The sequence below is a fragment of the Canis lupus genome, chromosome 17 (assembly GCF_048164855.1).
Source record: "Canis lupus baileyi chromosome 17, mCanLup2.hap1, whole genome shotgun sequence".
NCBI classification, from domain to species: domain Eukaryota; kingdom Metazoa; phylum Chordata; class Mammalia; order Carnivora; family Canidae; genus Canis; species Canis lupus.
This window is the reverse complement of record NC_132854.1, coordinates 30,256,726-30,271,336: the sequence shown is the minus strand read 5'-3', so window position 1 is coordinate 30,271,336 and position 14,611 is coordinate 30,256,726. Positions and strand designations below refer to the sequence as shown.

Genomic DNA, 14,611 nt, shown 5'->3' with positions numbered 1-14,611 from the left:
AGTAAACTTCACATTCTGCTATATGGATTTTTCAGTAATGCTACTAATTTGATGGCCTTAACTCTCTAGAATGCCATTAGGCTAGAAAGTAAAGGGGAGAATCTCAATATCGGGAGCAAATAAGCTACAAGGATTGAAAAATTTTTAAAAGATTTTATTATTCATGAGAGACACAGGCAGAGACACACGGAGAGAGAGGAGAAGCAGGCTCCATGCAAAGAGCCCAATATGGGATTTGATCCTGGGAATCCGGGATCAGGCCCTGAGCCAAAGGCAGATGCTCAACCGCTCAGCTACCCAGGTGTCCCCCAAGGATTGAAATTTTGATGCATGCCTGGAACATGTGGCTGGATGATTTGCCAGTCTGTATGGAAGGAGGTTTTCAAGATCACTGCCTCAATGTTCCCAGGCTGGCAAGCACCAGGGTATCAGGAAGAGAAATCAGATTAGTGTAAAGTTGCAGGGGGAGCAGTGAGTTGTTAACTGCATACTAGACCTTTCCATGACCCGTTTCAGCTCCTCTATTGCATGATTGAGGGACTGAAGCTCTGAGGTGAAGTGACTTGCATAGCTCCTCCAGTTTTTTATTCAAAGATTAAGACCACAGTTCAGATTGTTCAGACAGATTCAGAAGTGTTTACACCACTGATATTTTTCCTGAGCTTGGTTATGACCATTAGCGTGTTATAGTCTGTTTAGTGGATTGTCCAGCATCTCTTTGTTTTTTAAAAAAAGAGCAGCAGGATATAAAATCAGAATGCATCATATCCTACAACACGAATTTGTCTTGATTAAACTTATTTCGTTTTACATGTGTGTGCCCTGGGTAGGCATGGCAAGTGTATTGGTGTGTTATGGTCACAGATAGAAAAATGGCATTTTACATCTTTTGAAAGCACAATGGTCTTGGGGAAAGCAGGTGGCAAAGCAAAATGGTCTTGGGGAAAGCAGGTGGAAAAAGCAAAAACTCTTGAAGATAGGGTAGCACTGGGGAAAGCACGGTCTTGCACACCTCAATCAGGAAGACAATTCTATATTCAGAAAATGTCAAGATAAAAATATGCCAGTCAACATAAAATACAGCCCCATATAGGGCTTTTATTTTAGTGGAGTGTCAGAAGAATATTGAGACTTGTATAAAAGGGATGTGGCAGAGATTTTGAACTTGCCCAATTGGAAAGGATAGGAGAAAAGTTCAAAATTATATAAGGGGAAAAGGGTGATATGTACAAATTAAGGAAAATTTAATGAATGAGATATTTATCTTTCATGTGTCACACCAAGACCCCGGACAGTTGGCTAAATCCTTGCCAATTCTTCATCAAAACTGCTGAACACCTTGTACTATACATATGGCACAGCTAAATTAGACCACCTAAACTGTTTTTTTTTTTTCCATAATTGATTTTCAGTGAAAAGACCAGAGGGTGCTTCAGTTTCTGACAAATGCTAATTGAAAACCGCAGTGTTTTCTAGAGGCAAACAGAGTTGAGTGAAGTATGTGCTGAGGTCCTCGAGAAACCCTGCAGTGAGACACCGAAATAGAATCTAGCTCTGACTGCGGGGCGGGAGAGACAGTCTGCTGGAGGACAGTTCCATAACTCAAATTTGGACTTCATGTGTCCTTTTAATAGCTTAGTGGTGGTAAGATTACTTTGCAGTGGCTGACCAGTGTGACCCTAGCAGGTGCTGGTTAATCAAACATTTCAGTTTGACTAACGATTGATTGATTGTGCTTATTAGGGCCGATATCTTAACTTTCCTTAAAATGGAACTTACGATGATTGAAGGCTCTTGAATTACATGTCTGAAAATTGCCACGTATTCTTTCTCAGTGATAGGTCTGTAAAAGAGATGTATATATTTGCTCTATCATTTTTTTATTATTCGAAGGATGATGTTCGAGCCAAACATTTACTTGAGAATAACTGATTTTTCTAGATAGTTATAATAACTTCTTTTGAAGCACCAGGTTGTTGTTGTTATAGTGGGCTTTGTGGTTTCCTGTCCTCCCAGTATTAGCACTTGTATTAAGTGAGGGCATCCAGAATGTGAAATGTATGGAAAGGAAGAGGTTCTATGAGAAAGCTAATCCTTTCTAGCCACATGCCTTTGGAAGTTATTGAAGCAAAGTCAAAGAAAAATAATGTGACATTTTAAAAGATAGCTTTTCTAATATTTGAAGAATTCTCAAGTTTTGGATGAAGGTTTTTCTTCTATCTTGCCAGATTCAAATATACTTTAATTAGTAGAACTACAGAAGTTGAAAGAGCAGTTTGTAAGTCAGCAGGGATATTGTATTAATGATGGCAAAATAGGATATTGTAATAACAACAAATAAGGTGATTTTGGTGACTTTTTGGAAGATTGAGACCATTGAGGAGAAATAGAAGTTTTACTTTGCTTGTCTGATTTTGGAGTTATGTCGTACTCAAGGAATTTTGGAGCTACATGATCACTGTCTGCTTTTTTTCTTCTTTCTTCAGATCCAGCCCTAGGCCTCACCATAGAAATAGTAGGCTCATAGTAGGCTATCAAGGGTACATTGTTTGGAGACTGACTCTGAAAAAGATCATTTGTCTTAATACCATACATTTGCACAGTGCTTCTAAAGTTGTATCAAAGTAATGCAATTAATAGGACGTAAGCAGCAAGGATCTTTACAGAAAGCAACAGCCCTTCCATCATTCCTACCTCCAAATCCTCCACACAGGCATCACTTGATACTGTTTCTTTTGCTCTTTATTTCTGAACAGTCACTTGTACTACATGATCTTAGACATCTGTAGACTTGTTTTGGAGGATGAAGACAAAGCTTTCTTCTCCTCACTGCCAAACCACCAGATCTTCCTTTTTCATAATGGTTTTCATAATTTTTATAGTAAATCCTATGTAACACCTATATTATAACAGTTGTTAACTGAGCCCTGTTAATCCTATGTTACATTTATTTCCCTCTAATTCCTTTTTTCCCTCCAAGAGTTAGTAATGGCCTTTCTTTTCCCCCTTCAATTTCTTTAATCCCTATTACTAATTTTTCAAATACTCTACTGGAGCCATAAATTCCTTGATAAGTTCATACATATTTGACAGTCTCTTAAATCTGTTTTAAAAAATTTATTTTGTAATTCCATCCCTCCTGGAACTCTTAAGCCCATTGCTCCAGTCTTTACTTTTTAGGCTGCATGCACAGTGCTGTGTTAATGGGAATTCCTCAGGTTTCTTGCTTATGTGGGACCTCTCATTTTTAAGATTCTTTATCTTCATCTTTCAGTTATTCTAGTAGGTGGGGCACAGCCTCCAGTAGTTTTCTGAGAAAGAACATATGTATGAGAAGTACACTGTGAACTTCTGCTTATTTAAAAATGTCTTTATCCTCATAAAAGATTCATAGTTGGGCTGGGTATAAAAAGCCTAAGTCACTTTCTCTTATGTTTGAAGGCATTGTTCCATTTTGTTCTAATTTTTACCATGTTTTAGACTTTGAAGTACACTGTTATTTGGATACCTAATCCTTCTTGACTTTTTTAGTTTTCTTTATCCCTAGTTTTCTAAAATGTCTTGTTGTACCTTGGTATGGGACTCTGTTGTACTGGACATTTGTGGGTGTTCTCACTTTAGAACTCAATGGCCTGCCTTCAATTCTCTAATTTTCTGCCGCTTTTTAAAAATAAGCTTCTCTCTGCATGTGTGCATGTGTATGTTTTAGAACCTGTGATAATCAGATGTAGGCTTACTTGGTGCGAATTTAATTTTTTTATGACTTCTGTCATTGTCAGTCTGTGTCTTTGTTTTGCATTTGGGAAATTTCTTAAACTCAGTCTTCCAAACTCATTGAATTTTTTTGTTCTGCTAAAATAGTTCCATTTCCTAAGAATGAAGAAACTTTCTTTTTAAATATTTTTTTTTGTGAATGTAACATTTTATCTGATGATACCAAGTATGGTTGTCTTGGGTTTTTCTTCAGTTCTCTGCATTGTTTTCTCCTTTCTTCCCCCTCTACTTTTAGACTCAGGCTTCTAATGTAAAAGGAATATTCTAAGTATCTGGTGTTACTGATTATTTGCTTATATCCCAAGGGGGTAGGTATTGAAGTTGATCTAAAGTTCTGCATAGTGGTGCTTTTTACCAAGTGATTGGATGGGTAGCCAGTTCAAATTTCAGTTTTTCTAAGTCTTCTCTTGGGTTAATCTGTCTCTAGACACAAACTTCTGCACTCCTGGGAGCTATAAGTAAGGCAGTCAATTCTAGGAATGTGAAGAGAAACTGAGACTAGGTTTACATGTTAACCAGTTAACATGTAGACTTCATTTCATTCCTCTGGTTCAGTAAAGTACTTAATCTTACCTTTAGCTAAATTTGATGTGCCTGAAGTCAGCTTCTGGGTCAGCCTCTGGCATTAGGTTGTGATGGAGAAGAGGTGGTGGGAGTGAGCACTGCTTTTGAATATGCTACAAGGCTGTATGGTCAAATGAAAGAACTATATTACATAGGTCCTAAGGAATTAAGAAAATCTTTTTATAGAATTACCCTATAAGCAAAAAAAACAAACAAACAAACAAACAAAAAAAAAACCCCACAAAAACTACCAGCAAAAAAATCCAAGTGGTGGGAGTACCTAAAATCCTGAGTTAACATTTTCATGGTGGTAGAAGTCTTCTAATGGAGGATATGAGCAGTTCTTATGATGCTAGAGGTAATGAGCAGAACAGTGTTTCACACAGTAACTTCAAGTGGCAGCTGAGAGGGATTTGAGTGTAAGCAGAGACTCAGGCAGTGATGTGAGTTTTTGCATGTATAAAAAGGTGGGGATAACTTATTAAAGCTGTTGAAAGAGAAGTTCCATTTCCTCTCTAAAAAAAGAAAAAAACTAAATAAAAAATAAAAAAAGGGGTACTTGGGTGGCTCACTCAGTTAAGCATCTGAGTCTTGATTTTTTTTTAAAAAATATTTTATTTATTCATTTATGAGAGACAGAGAGAGGCAGAGACACAGGAAGAGGGTCTCCAGGATCACGCCCTGAGCCGAAGGTAGACGCTCAACCACTGAGCCACCCAGGCGTCCCTCTGAGTCTTGATTTTGACTCAGGTCATGATCTCAGGGTTGAGAGATCGAGCCCTGTGTCGGGCTCCACACTGGGCATGGAGTCTGTTTAAGATTCTCCCTCTGCCCCTCCCTGCCATTCCCCTCCCACCCCCCACCCTGGCAAAATAAAATTCCAGAGTTGACAATTTACTGGCTCATTTGTGTCAAGGCTGTGGCACCTGCTTCTTTGTTTCACCTGGAATGGCTACTCAAGTCTCAAGAACATTCAAGGATAGAAAACACTTCCTGTGTTGTGAATTTTTTTTAGCCTTATTGACGCATAAGTGAAGTATAAGCTGCGTATATTAAAATATGCAGGTCTTTATGTATATATACACACCCTTAAGACCATCACCACAATCAAGGGAGCGAACACCTTAATGCTCCCAGTTTTTGTGGCCCTTTGTGTTCTCTGGCTCCTGCCTATTTCCTGTCAAGGCAGCCAACCACTGGTCTGCTTTCTGTGAGTCTAGAATAGTTTGTGTTTTCTATATTCTCATACCTATGAAATTACATTGTATGTACTGTTTTTCATTTGTTTTTGGTCTGGCTTCTTATACTCAAGATAATTATTTTGAAATTCATCTGTGTTACATGAATCAATTCATTCCTTCATATTGTGAGAACTGTTAGATTGCATGGATGTAGCAATGTTTTTTTATTATTCATATGTCTTATGAACATCTTGGCTGTTTTCAAGTTTTGGCTATTACAAATAAGTCTTTGTGGGGGCACATGCATTCATCTCTTTTGAATAAATACTTAATAGCTGTTGAGAGGCTGGAACAGAGAGGACGTGTATGTTAACTTTTTAGGAAGCTGCCAAAATCTTTCCCCAACTGGTTATGCTGTTTCACATTTCCACTAATACTGTGTGAGAGGTTCAGTTGTATCTCCTCATACTAGTCATGGCCAATTTTTTCTTTTTTTAAGATTTTATTTATTCATGAGACACAGAGAGAGGCAGAGACATAGGCAGAGGGAGAAGCAGGCTCCATACAGGGAGCCCGATGTGGGACTTGATCCTCGGACTCTGGGATCACACCCTGGGCCCAAGGCAGATGCTCAACCGCTGAGCCACCCAGGTGTCCCAACAGCCAGTCTTTAATTTTAGCCACTCTAGTAGATATGTGGTAGTACCTCATAGTGGTTCTGCTTTGCATTTTTTTTTTAATGACAGATGATGAGCTTATTTTCCAAATGCTGTTTGCCATTCATAGATTTTCTTTGGCGAAATGTCTGTTCAAATCTTCTGTACATTTTTAAAAATTAGATTATTGAGTTTGCAGTTTTTATGTATATTCTACATACATGTCTTTTTTTTTAAAAAGATTTATTTTTATTTATTCATGATAGAGAGAGAGAGAGAGAGAGAGAGAGAGAGAGAGAGAGAGAGGCAGAGACACAGGAGGAGGGAGAAGCAGGCTCCGTGCTGGGAGCCCGACACGGGACTCGATCCCGGGACCCAGGATCGGGCCCTGGACCAAAGGCAGGCGCCAAACCGCCGAGCCACCCAGGGATCCCCCATACATGTCTTTTTGATCAGATATGTGATTGCAAATATTTTTACCCAGTCTATGGCTTATCATTTATTCTCTTATCTGTCTTTCAAAGAGCAAAGATGTCATTTTTATTTTATTGAATTCAAATTGATAAATTTTTCTTTCTTTTTTTTTTATAAGTAAGTCTTTTTTTTAAATTTTTATTTATTTATGATAGTCATACAGAGAGAGAGAGAGGCAGAGACACAGGCAGAGGGAGAAGCAGGCTCCATGCACCGGGAGCCCAACGTGGGATTCGATCCCGGGTCTCCAGGATCGCGCCCTGGGCCAAAGGCAGGCGCCAGACCGCTGCGCCACCCAGGGATCCCGATAAATTTTTCTTTTATGGATCATACTTTCCATCTAAGAAATTGTATCTAAGAAGTACTTGCCAACCTAAGAACACAAAGACTTTGCCCATGGTTTCTTTTAAAAATTTGTAGTTCTAGGTTTTACATTTTTGGAAATCTGTTTTGAGTTAACTTGAATATTATGTGAAGTATGGGTCAAAATTTATTTTTTGTATTTGGATATCCATTTGTTTCAGCACGATTTGCTCAAAAGACTGTCTTTTCTTCATTGACCTTTATACTTTATTAAGAATCAGTTTTCTGCATGCATGTAGTTCTAGAGCATCTTGTTTCCCCATTGATCTATATTATCTTTGTCATACTAAACTGTCTCCACTACTATAGCTTTGTAATATGTCTCAATCAAGGATAACTCTCCAACTTCATTGTTTTTTAAAGGTAGTTTAGACTATTCCATAGTTGACTAATTTAGTGGCTGATTTATGTCAGGGCTGTGCATTTCCATATGAATTTTAGAATCAGCTTTCATATTTCTTCAAGTAGCTTACTGAACTTTTGGGATTTTGCTAAATGGATAAGTTTAGGGATAACTGACATCTTAACAGTATTTAGTCTTCTGAACTGTGAAACATAGTCTGTCTTTCCATTTAGATCTTCTTTAGTTTCTCAGGATGTTTTGTAGTTCTTAGCATATAGGGGCTTGACATCCTGTATCAGATTTATCTTAGGCATCTAACATTTTTATGCTATTGTAAATGGGAAGTGAAATTTCAAAAATACTGATTGTTGCTAATATAGAATTGCAGTTAACTTTCGTATTTTGATCTCGTATGCTATTGTCTTTTTCCTAAACTTCCTTATTAGTTTTAGTATCTTTTTTGTAGGTTCCTCTGATTTTTTACATAGATGATCATGTAATCTGTGAATAAAGATAGATTGACTACTCACTTCCAGTCTAAATGTTTTTATTGCATGATTGCAGTAGCTAGAACCTCTAGTCCTTGTTTTGTTCCTGATGTTAGGGGAAAAGGGTTCAATATTTCACTGTTAAGGATGCTATTTTTGTAAATGTCTTTATTCAGATCAAAGGTGTTACTTTCTATTCTTTTATCAGGCTTTGCTGTGCTGTGGAGGGCTTTTCTGTGTTGTTAAGATTATTATATGCCTTTCCTATGTTAAGCTACACTGATTGAATGTTAAGCCAACCTTTCATTCCTGGGATAAACCCCACTTACTAATGATGAAGTATCCCTTTTGTATATGGTTGGACTCAATTTGCTAAAATATCCAGATTTTTGCTTCTACATTCATGAAGGATATTGGTCTTCAATTTCTTTTCTGTGTGATATTTGGTAGAATTCAGCAGTGAAACCTTTTGGGCCTAGACTTTTTGTTGTGGGTTTTACTTTTACATCCTTTTACTTTTAACCTGTGTGGTTATATTTCAAGTGCATCTGTTGGAGACAGCATATAATTGAGTCCTTTCTGACTACTTTAAAAATAAGGAGAAACTTGCCCATGTGCCCATCAGAATATTTCCCCTTAGTATTTATTGGCTAGAATTGTATCCAGAGCCTTTGCCTAAAACAGAGGGGGCAAACAGGAATGATAGAATTACTTAATTGGTTTAGCCCAGTGCATCTGTCTCCAGGTGAAGTCTCCAGACAGTAGTACCAGCATCACCTGGAAACTTGGTAGACATTCAAATTCTTTGGCCACATTCCAAACCTTCTGAATTGGGTAGATTAGACCTGCCTGCAATCAAGGGTTAGCAATTTGTGTTTTAACAAGCCCGTTGAGAGATTTTGATGTACCAAAGATTGAGAACAGCTGACTTAGACTAGCCTTTGGATAACTGGAGTGAGCTACCAGTACTGTACTCTTCAGGGGTGAGGGTGGAAAGGATGGATTTATATAGGTAGGTATTAATCTTGTCATAGTAGACTGAAGTGAGCCCAGGAATACGAATTTTTTAATTAATCAGTATTCTCCTGATGAAGGGAGGACTGTGGGGGCAAACTAAGGGAAGAATGGTGTATTAGGTTTACCACTGAATCGATTAAAAGATATTTTAGAATATGCATCTGTAACAGAAGTTAGCAAACTGTGTCTTAGAGTCAAGTTGGCCCTGCTGCATGATTTGTATGGCTGGACAGCTAGATTTATACATTTTTAAATGACTGAAAAAACCTCCAAAAGAATACTATTTCATGACATTGAAAATTATGGGAAATTCAAGTTTCAGTGTCTGTAAATAGTTTATAGGAACACAGCCCTACTTACTCACAATACATACTATCTATGATACTTTGGGGCTGCCATAATGGAATTGAGGGGTTGTGACAGTGACTGTGTGGCCCACAAAACCTAAATATTTACTAGCTGCCCCTTAATAGAAAAAGTTTGCCAAGCTCTGGTCTGTACTATTTCCTAACCATCTTGGGTAATTGAAGAACTATTTTGACAGGTAGGGGTCCCGACTGTAACGGTATAAGAATAAATAATGAAGTTATGGTATTTCAAGAATACATACTCATTAGAATCATGGTAGCTTTGTTTAAAGGAGTATTACTTTAAAGTGATTTGCAATGATAATACAGCTTTATAAATAAAGGTTAATTACTAGAAGCAGTGATTATTAAAATTTTTTTCTCTTCCTTTTTTAGTCAGCTAGAAAGCTGAACCTTTTTTGTATAACCCTAAAAATATTCTATAGTTTACCTTAGCGCCGTGTGTCAGAGAGAAAATCTTTAACTTAAAGTGCCTCGTGGTGGTTATTTTGAATTCTACCCATTGCTGTGTAAAGGTACAGATACTGAAAGCAAATTTTTCCTTAAACATATCTTTGGAAGCTGTTTGGCTCTCGTGAGAAAGAGGCACATAACAAGTTTAGTTTGGATTTGAGATGTGGCGAGGAGGGGATATCTATTATTTAAGGGCTGAGAGAATCAACAGACTTTCACTTATTTTTTTAGACTGATATTTTTAAAAAGCACATACAATTTGCCTTGTTTGCTAGGTCATGTTTACACACATTCGCCCAGTTTGTCTAAGATTCTGTTACTAAAGAGACAGATGAAAGGGTTCATTTCTACCAGTGCAAGTGAGGTAGTCAGATTGTCACGGTACTTGTTCAAGGCTAGTTCAGTAACAAAAGCCTCTGATGTCTGACTCTGAGACATAGTTTCTTGAAGTCCCCCTTCCCACCAGGCTATAGAAATCATCACATTTTATTTGGGTTTATTTGCCTGTTAAGAAATAATTTCGATATTTGAAGCAATCCAATGTGAGTTGTTTCCATAGAAACTGTTAAATACATGTTGTTTTCCCTAGAAGAGAGGTCATCTCTATAAACCTGTATAAACCTATAATGTAGATTTCTTTTTTTAAGGTTATACGTTGGCTCTTCAAAGACATTCACATCATCAGAGAAATCCCTGAGCCCTTTGCAGTGGTGTAGACACGTCCTAGATAACCCGACTCCAGAGATGGAAGCAGCAAGGCGTTCCCTGTGCTTTAGACTGGAGCAAGGTAATTTCAAACCTGTACATTTATGCTCTCAAACTCTTGCCACTATCAATTCTGTTTTCGTTGCTGGTTTTGGAACTGACACTTCAATGGAAAAGCCTTCCCCAAAGGTGCAGCGATTGCATGCGATTTGCTTCACAATCCTTCCGCACCAGGGTTTCTCAATATAGAATATATTTATTTTTATGCTTGTTTTTAGCCATATTCTTAGTTTTCAGTTTGTAGCAAACGGTAGGAATACATATTATTTTTCTGTGTTTTTTTTTTTCTTCTATTTGCAGATATACCAGAAGGTAACATGGTTCAGCCTTAAATTCTCTGGGGATTAGTAACATGGTGGTGTGACTGAATTCCAAGAAGGAAAACTAAAGTTTCTTTGGGACCTGAGTATTGACCTTTTTGAGTTCCATAAATACTTAGTTGGTTGTATAACTGGAAGTCCTAACCTTTATAAACTGGGAAATAATCTTTATATTGTATATGACATTTATTGACTTATGAGGCCCAACATAAGTTTAAAGGAAAAAAAAATTAGGACTGTTGTGGAAGGAAGAGCAGCCAAAGGAATTAGCAGTCCTTAGCTCCTTGCCATTTTATGTTTGATTAAGGCAGTGATTACTTAGGTTTTTGCTCATCTCTTAACCTCTCGGTATCTTTTTCTATCTAGGAGCACTGTTTCCATTCCATGGACTACTTGTATCCAAGTCACACTTGAACTTGGAAATGCAGATTCCTTCCTTTTCCAGATTAAACAACCAGAGTAGCTGCAAGTAGGGCCATGGGGATTTGCACTGACAAGTTCACCAGTGTGATTGTTACACACAGTGAAGTTTGAGAACACTACCTGTGAAGCTCTTCAGGGATAATGATGGTTATCAAAATCTGGACATGAGACATTATATAATAGGTGACATTTTTTTGAGCTCTGAATTCTGTGACAGTCATTACATTCAGTTCTTGACAGCCTTTATTTTATTCAGCCTAACCACACTCCTCTGAGCTAGGTACTATACTCACTTTTAGAGAAGAGACAGGTGAGGTTGAAAGAAGTTCAGAGGATTATTGGGCCCAGAGCAAAACCCCAGAGGCAGAGCCAGAAGCTGGGTCTCCCTGACCTGAAAGACTGTCTTTCACCAATGTTCAATGCTGTTTGTTTGTTTTTGTTTTTGTTTTTGTTTTGGCACAGTCCTAAGTAAATATCAACAGAAATTTGTCTTAAATATTTGGGAAACTCAAAAGGCACGTTATTATTAACATTTTAACTAAAACAAAATAAGTGATTTAGTAATAAGTTGAAGGGTGGAAATAGGAACAAAGGTGTAGCACTAGGGTTAAAACTTTGGCAACAGATGCTTATCAAAGAGAGCAGCCTCGCTGAAACTCCTTTGCTGCATATCTATTCAGTCCATTTCCTAGTGGACTCCAGCCTTGATCCTATTCCCATTTACCCAACTGACCCCTAAGCAAACCATTAAATGCCTCTGGACTTTTTTAAGGTTGTATAGACTGTCTCTAAGGTTCTTGATTCAAGGACTCTTTATATGGACATTTTTATTTATGAATTTGGCTCAGTTTCATTTGAAGTAAAATTCAAATGAAATTCAGATAGAACTAGAATCATTTAGTTCAGAGTCAACACATTTTTTCTGAAAAGGACCTGATAGCAAGTATTTTAGGCTTTGCAGGCCATACATTCTCTACCATCAATAAAAAGCAGCCATAGATGCAAATGTTAATAAACAAAGCTGTGTTCCAATAACTCTTTATCTGTTAGACACTGAGATTTAAATTCTCCTATGATTTTTTTTCTAGGTGTCACAAAATATATTCTTTTGATTTTTCTGTTTCTTAACCATTAAAAAAACGCAAACCCATAAAAGCCATTCTTAGCTGGTAGGTATTATAGAACTGGGGTGAGCTGTATTGGGGTCACCCAGACCATAGTTTGCAACCCCTGCTTCATTTGCACACAAGGTAGATTTATATATAAAGTTGATTTAAAAAAAATAGAGGCTTTGTTAAATTTAATTTAATCCTTACTGGTGGCTGCTTTTGAGATTTGAGACCAAGTGCCCGATTATCTAATTTCCTTTCATTGACAAGGGGCTGAAGCAGAATGGTAAGGTTGTGAAGACATGAATTGATGTGCTGTAGTTTTATTCATAATGTATTTAAATTTCATGTAAGAGTTTAAGCAGAGAACTAGCTTTTCAAAACCTACCTTAGTGTTTTGCAAAATTTGTATATAAGTCTAAATCCTCTTTTGCTGTGAGATTAAATGCTTTTGTTCCGTAATCTCTTCATGAGATAAGAAGTCACTGTCTACCATAGGTTGTTCTTCAGATGAAATTTTTTTGAAATTTAACTTATATTTTGGGCACCTGGGTGGCTCAGTCGGTGAATCATCTGCCTTAGGTTTAGGAAATAATCCCAGAGTCCTTGGATTCAGCCCCAAATCGGGGTCCCTGCCCAGTGGGGAGCCTGCTTTTCCCTCTCTCTCTGCCTCCTGGCTCCTATTCTCTCTCTCACTCCTATCTTAAATAAATAAGCTCTTTAAAAAAAAAAAAAAAAGAAGAAGAAATTTAACTTATATTCATAAGGCAATTTGTCTACAGTTTATAAAGTATTAGTCTTATGGGTATTATAAGGAAAATAGCAGATTGCTACCCCATGTCTCATGCCCATTTGATTACCCAGATGTGGTATTTGTTTTGGTTTTGCTCTCTATCCCATTAAATTCCCATACCTTTGCAGCCATGGCTTGACTTGTCAACTTCTTGCTTTGGATGGTGAAGGTTTAATTCTTTGAACACTCTTTTCCCCTTACTCTTTTTCTTTGCACATCTTCCCATGTAGCTTTTTACCAATTTGGGGATGCATTCATATTGATTACAACAGAAATAATCCTATCTCAGCCATGCCGTGTTTTATCGTTATGTTTCTTTTTTCATCTAACCTTTTGTTTTTCCTAGAGCTAATTGTGAAAAGACACTTACATGATGTTTTTGGTTTTTGCCATTAATTTACCTCCAGTCTCTCCAAATAAACCAACTTCAGTGCAGTTAGATGTACAAATCCACCAAGGGTTTTATTTCCCTTTATGTTTGAATTGTTCCTGCTGGTACTGCCCTCTGACCACCTAGTATGCTCTGAACTGCTGCCCTGCAGGCTGGCATAGGGCTGTCCTTCTGGGACTTTCCCTCGCCCTTGTCCCAGGAATTCTGTCCTTTCCTCTGTGTAGCAGTGCCTGTTTCCTGGGGGCCATGCCTGCCTTTCTCTAATAGTCCCTCTCTCGGTGAAATTCATTCTCCTGTTGCCTTTTCAGGGGAGGAGGAGAGGAAAGAGGATATGGGGGAGGTAAACCTTGAGAACCTCCTATATCTGAAAATGTCTTAATTGTATCTTCAGTCTTGATTGTTCTTTGAGCTAGGTGTAGAATTCTAGGTTGGAAACCATACCATGTCTGACAGAGTTGGGAATACATTATTTCATTATACTTCAGCTCTGGGGTTGCTGTGGAAGTCCTGTACCTTTCTGATTTCTGGGAGCTTTCTCTAAAACACCTTTTAGATAGAATCTCAGAATCTTTTCATTCCTAGTATGTGACATTTTATTTTATTTTATTTTTTGTGCTAGTGAAGATTTTAACCAGGGAACTTGAATATTGCAAAATGTATTGCATTCTTTGTAAATCCCTCCTGCCCTCCAGCTTTCTCTATTCTTTCATTCTAGATACTGCTTTTAGCCAGAGGTTGAATCTCCTAGATTGATGTTCAGATTTTTATATTCTTTTTTTAAAGTTTTTTTTAATTTGTTTATTCATGAGAGAGACAGAGGGGGTGGGGGTAGAAACACAGGCAGAGGGAGAAGCAGGCTCCATGCAGGGAGCCTGACATGGGACTCGATCCCAGGTCTCCAGGATCACGCCCAGGACTGTAGGCGGTGCTTAACCTCTGAGCCACCAGGCTGCCCAGATTTTTATATTCTGTCCTGTTTTCTCTCCCTGGTATTGATGTTCTGTTTTCTTGAAGATTGTAAAAATTCCTCGCTGAAACTCCTTTGCTGCATATCTATTCAGTCCATTTTCTGTGCCAGGTACCTGTAGGAAATGGGAATGCAGCTGTGACTACACAGACGTCAAGCCCT

The 14,611-nt window shown here is 37.8% G+C and overlaps 1 protein-coding gene across 2 annotated transcripts in view; it reads left to right on the top strand.

The window, feature by feature from the left end:
* The window catches only part of SLAIN1 (SLAIN motif family member 1), a 59,252-nt gene that overhangs the window by 4,566 nt on the left and 40,075 nt on the right, over nucleotides 1-14,611 (top strand). For both annotated transcript variants that reach the window (XM_072782678.1, XM_072782679.1), the window contains exon 2: nucleotides 10,329-10,468. In XM_072782678.1, the coding sequence (XP_072638779.1) occupies nucleotides 10,329-10,468 (140 nt within the window). The remainder of the gene's footprint in view (nucleotides 1-10,328; nucleotides 10,469-14,611) is intronic.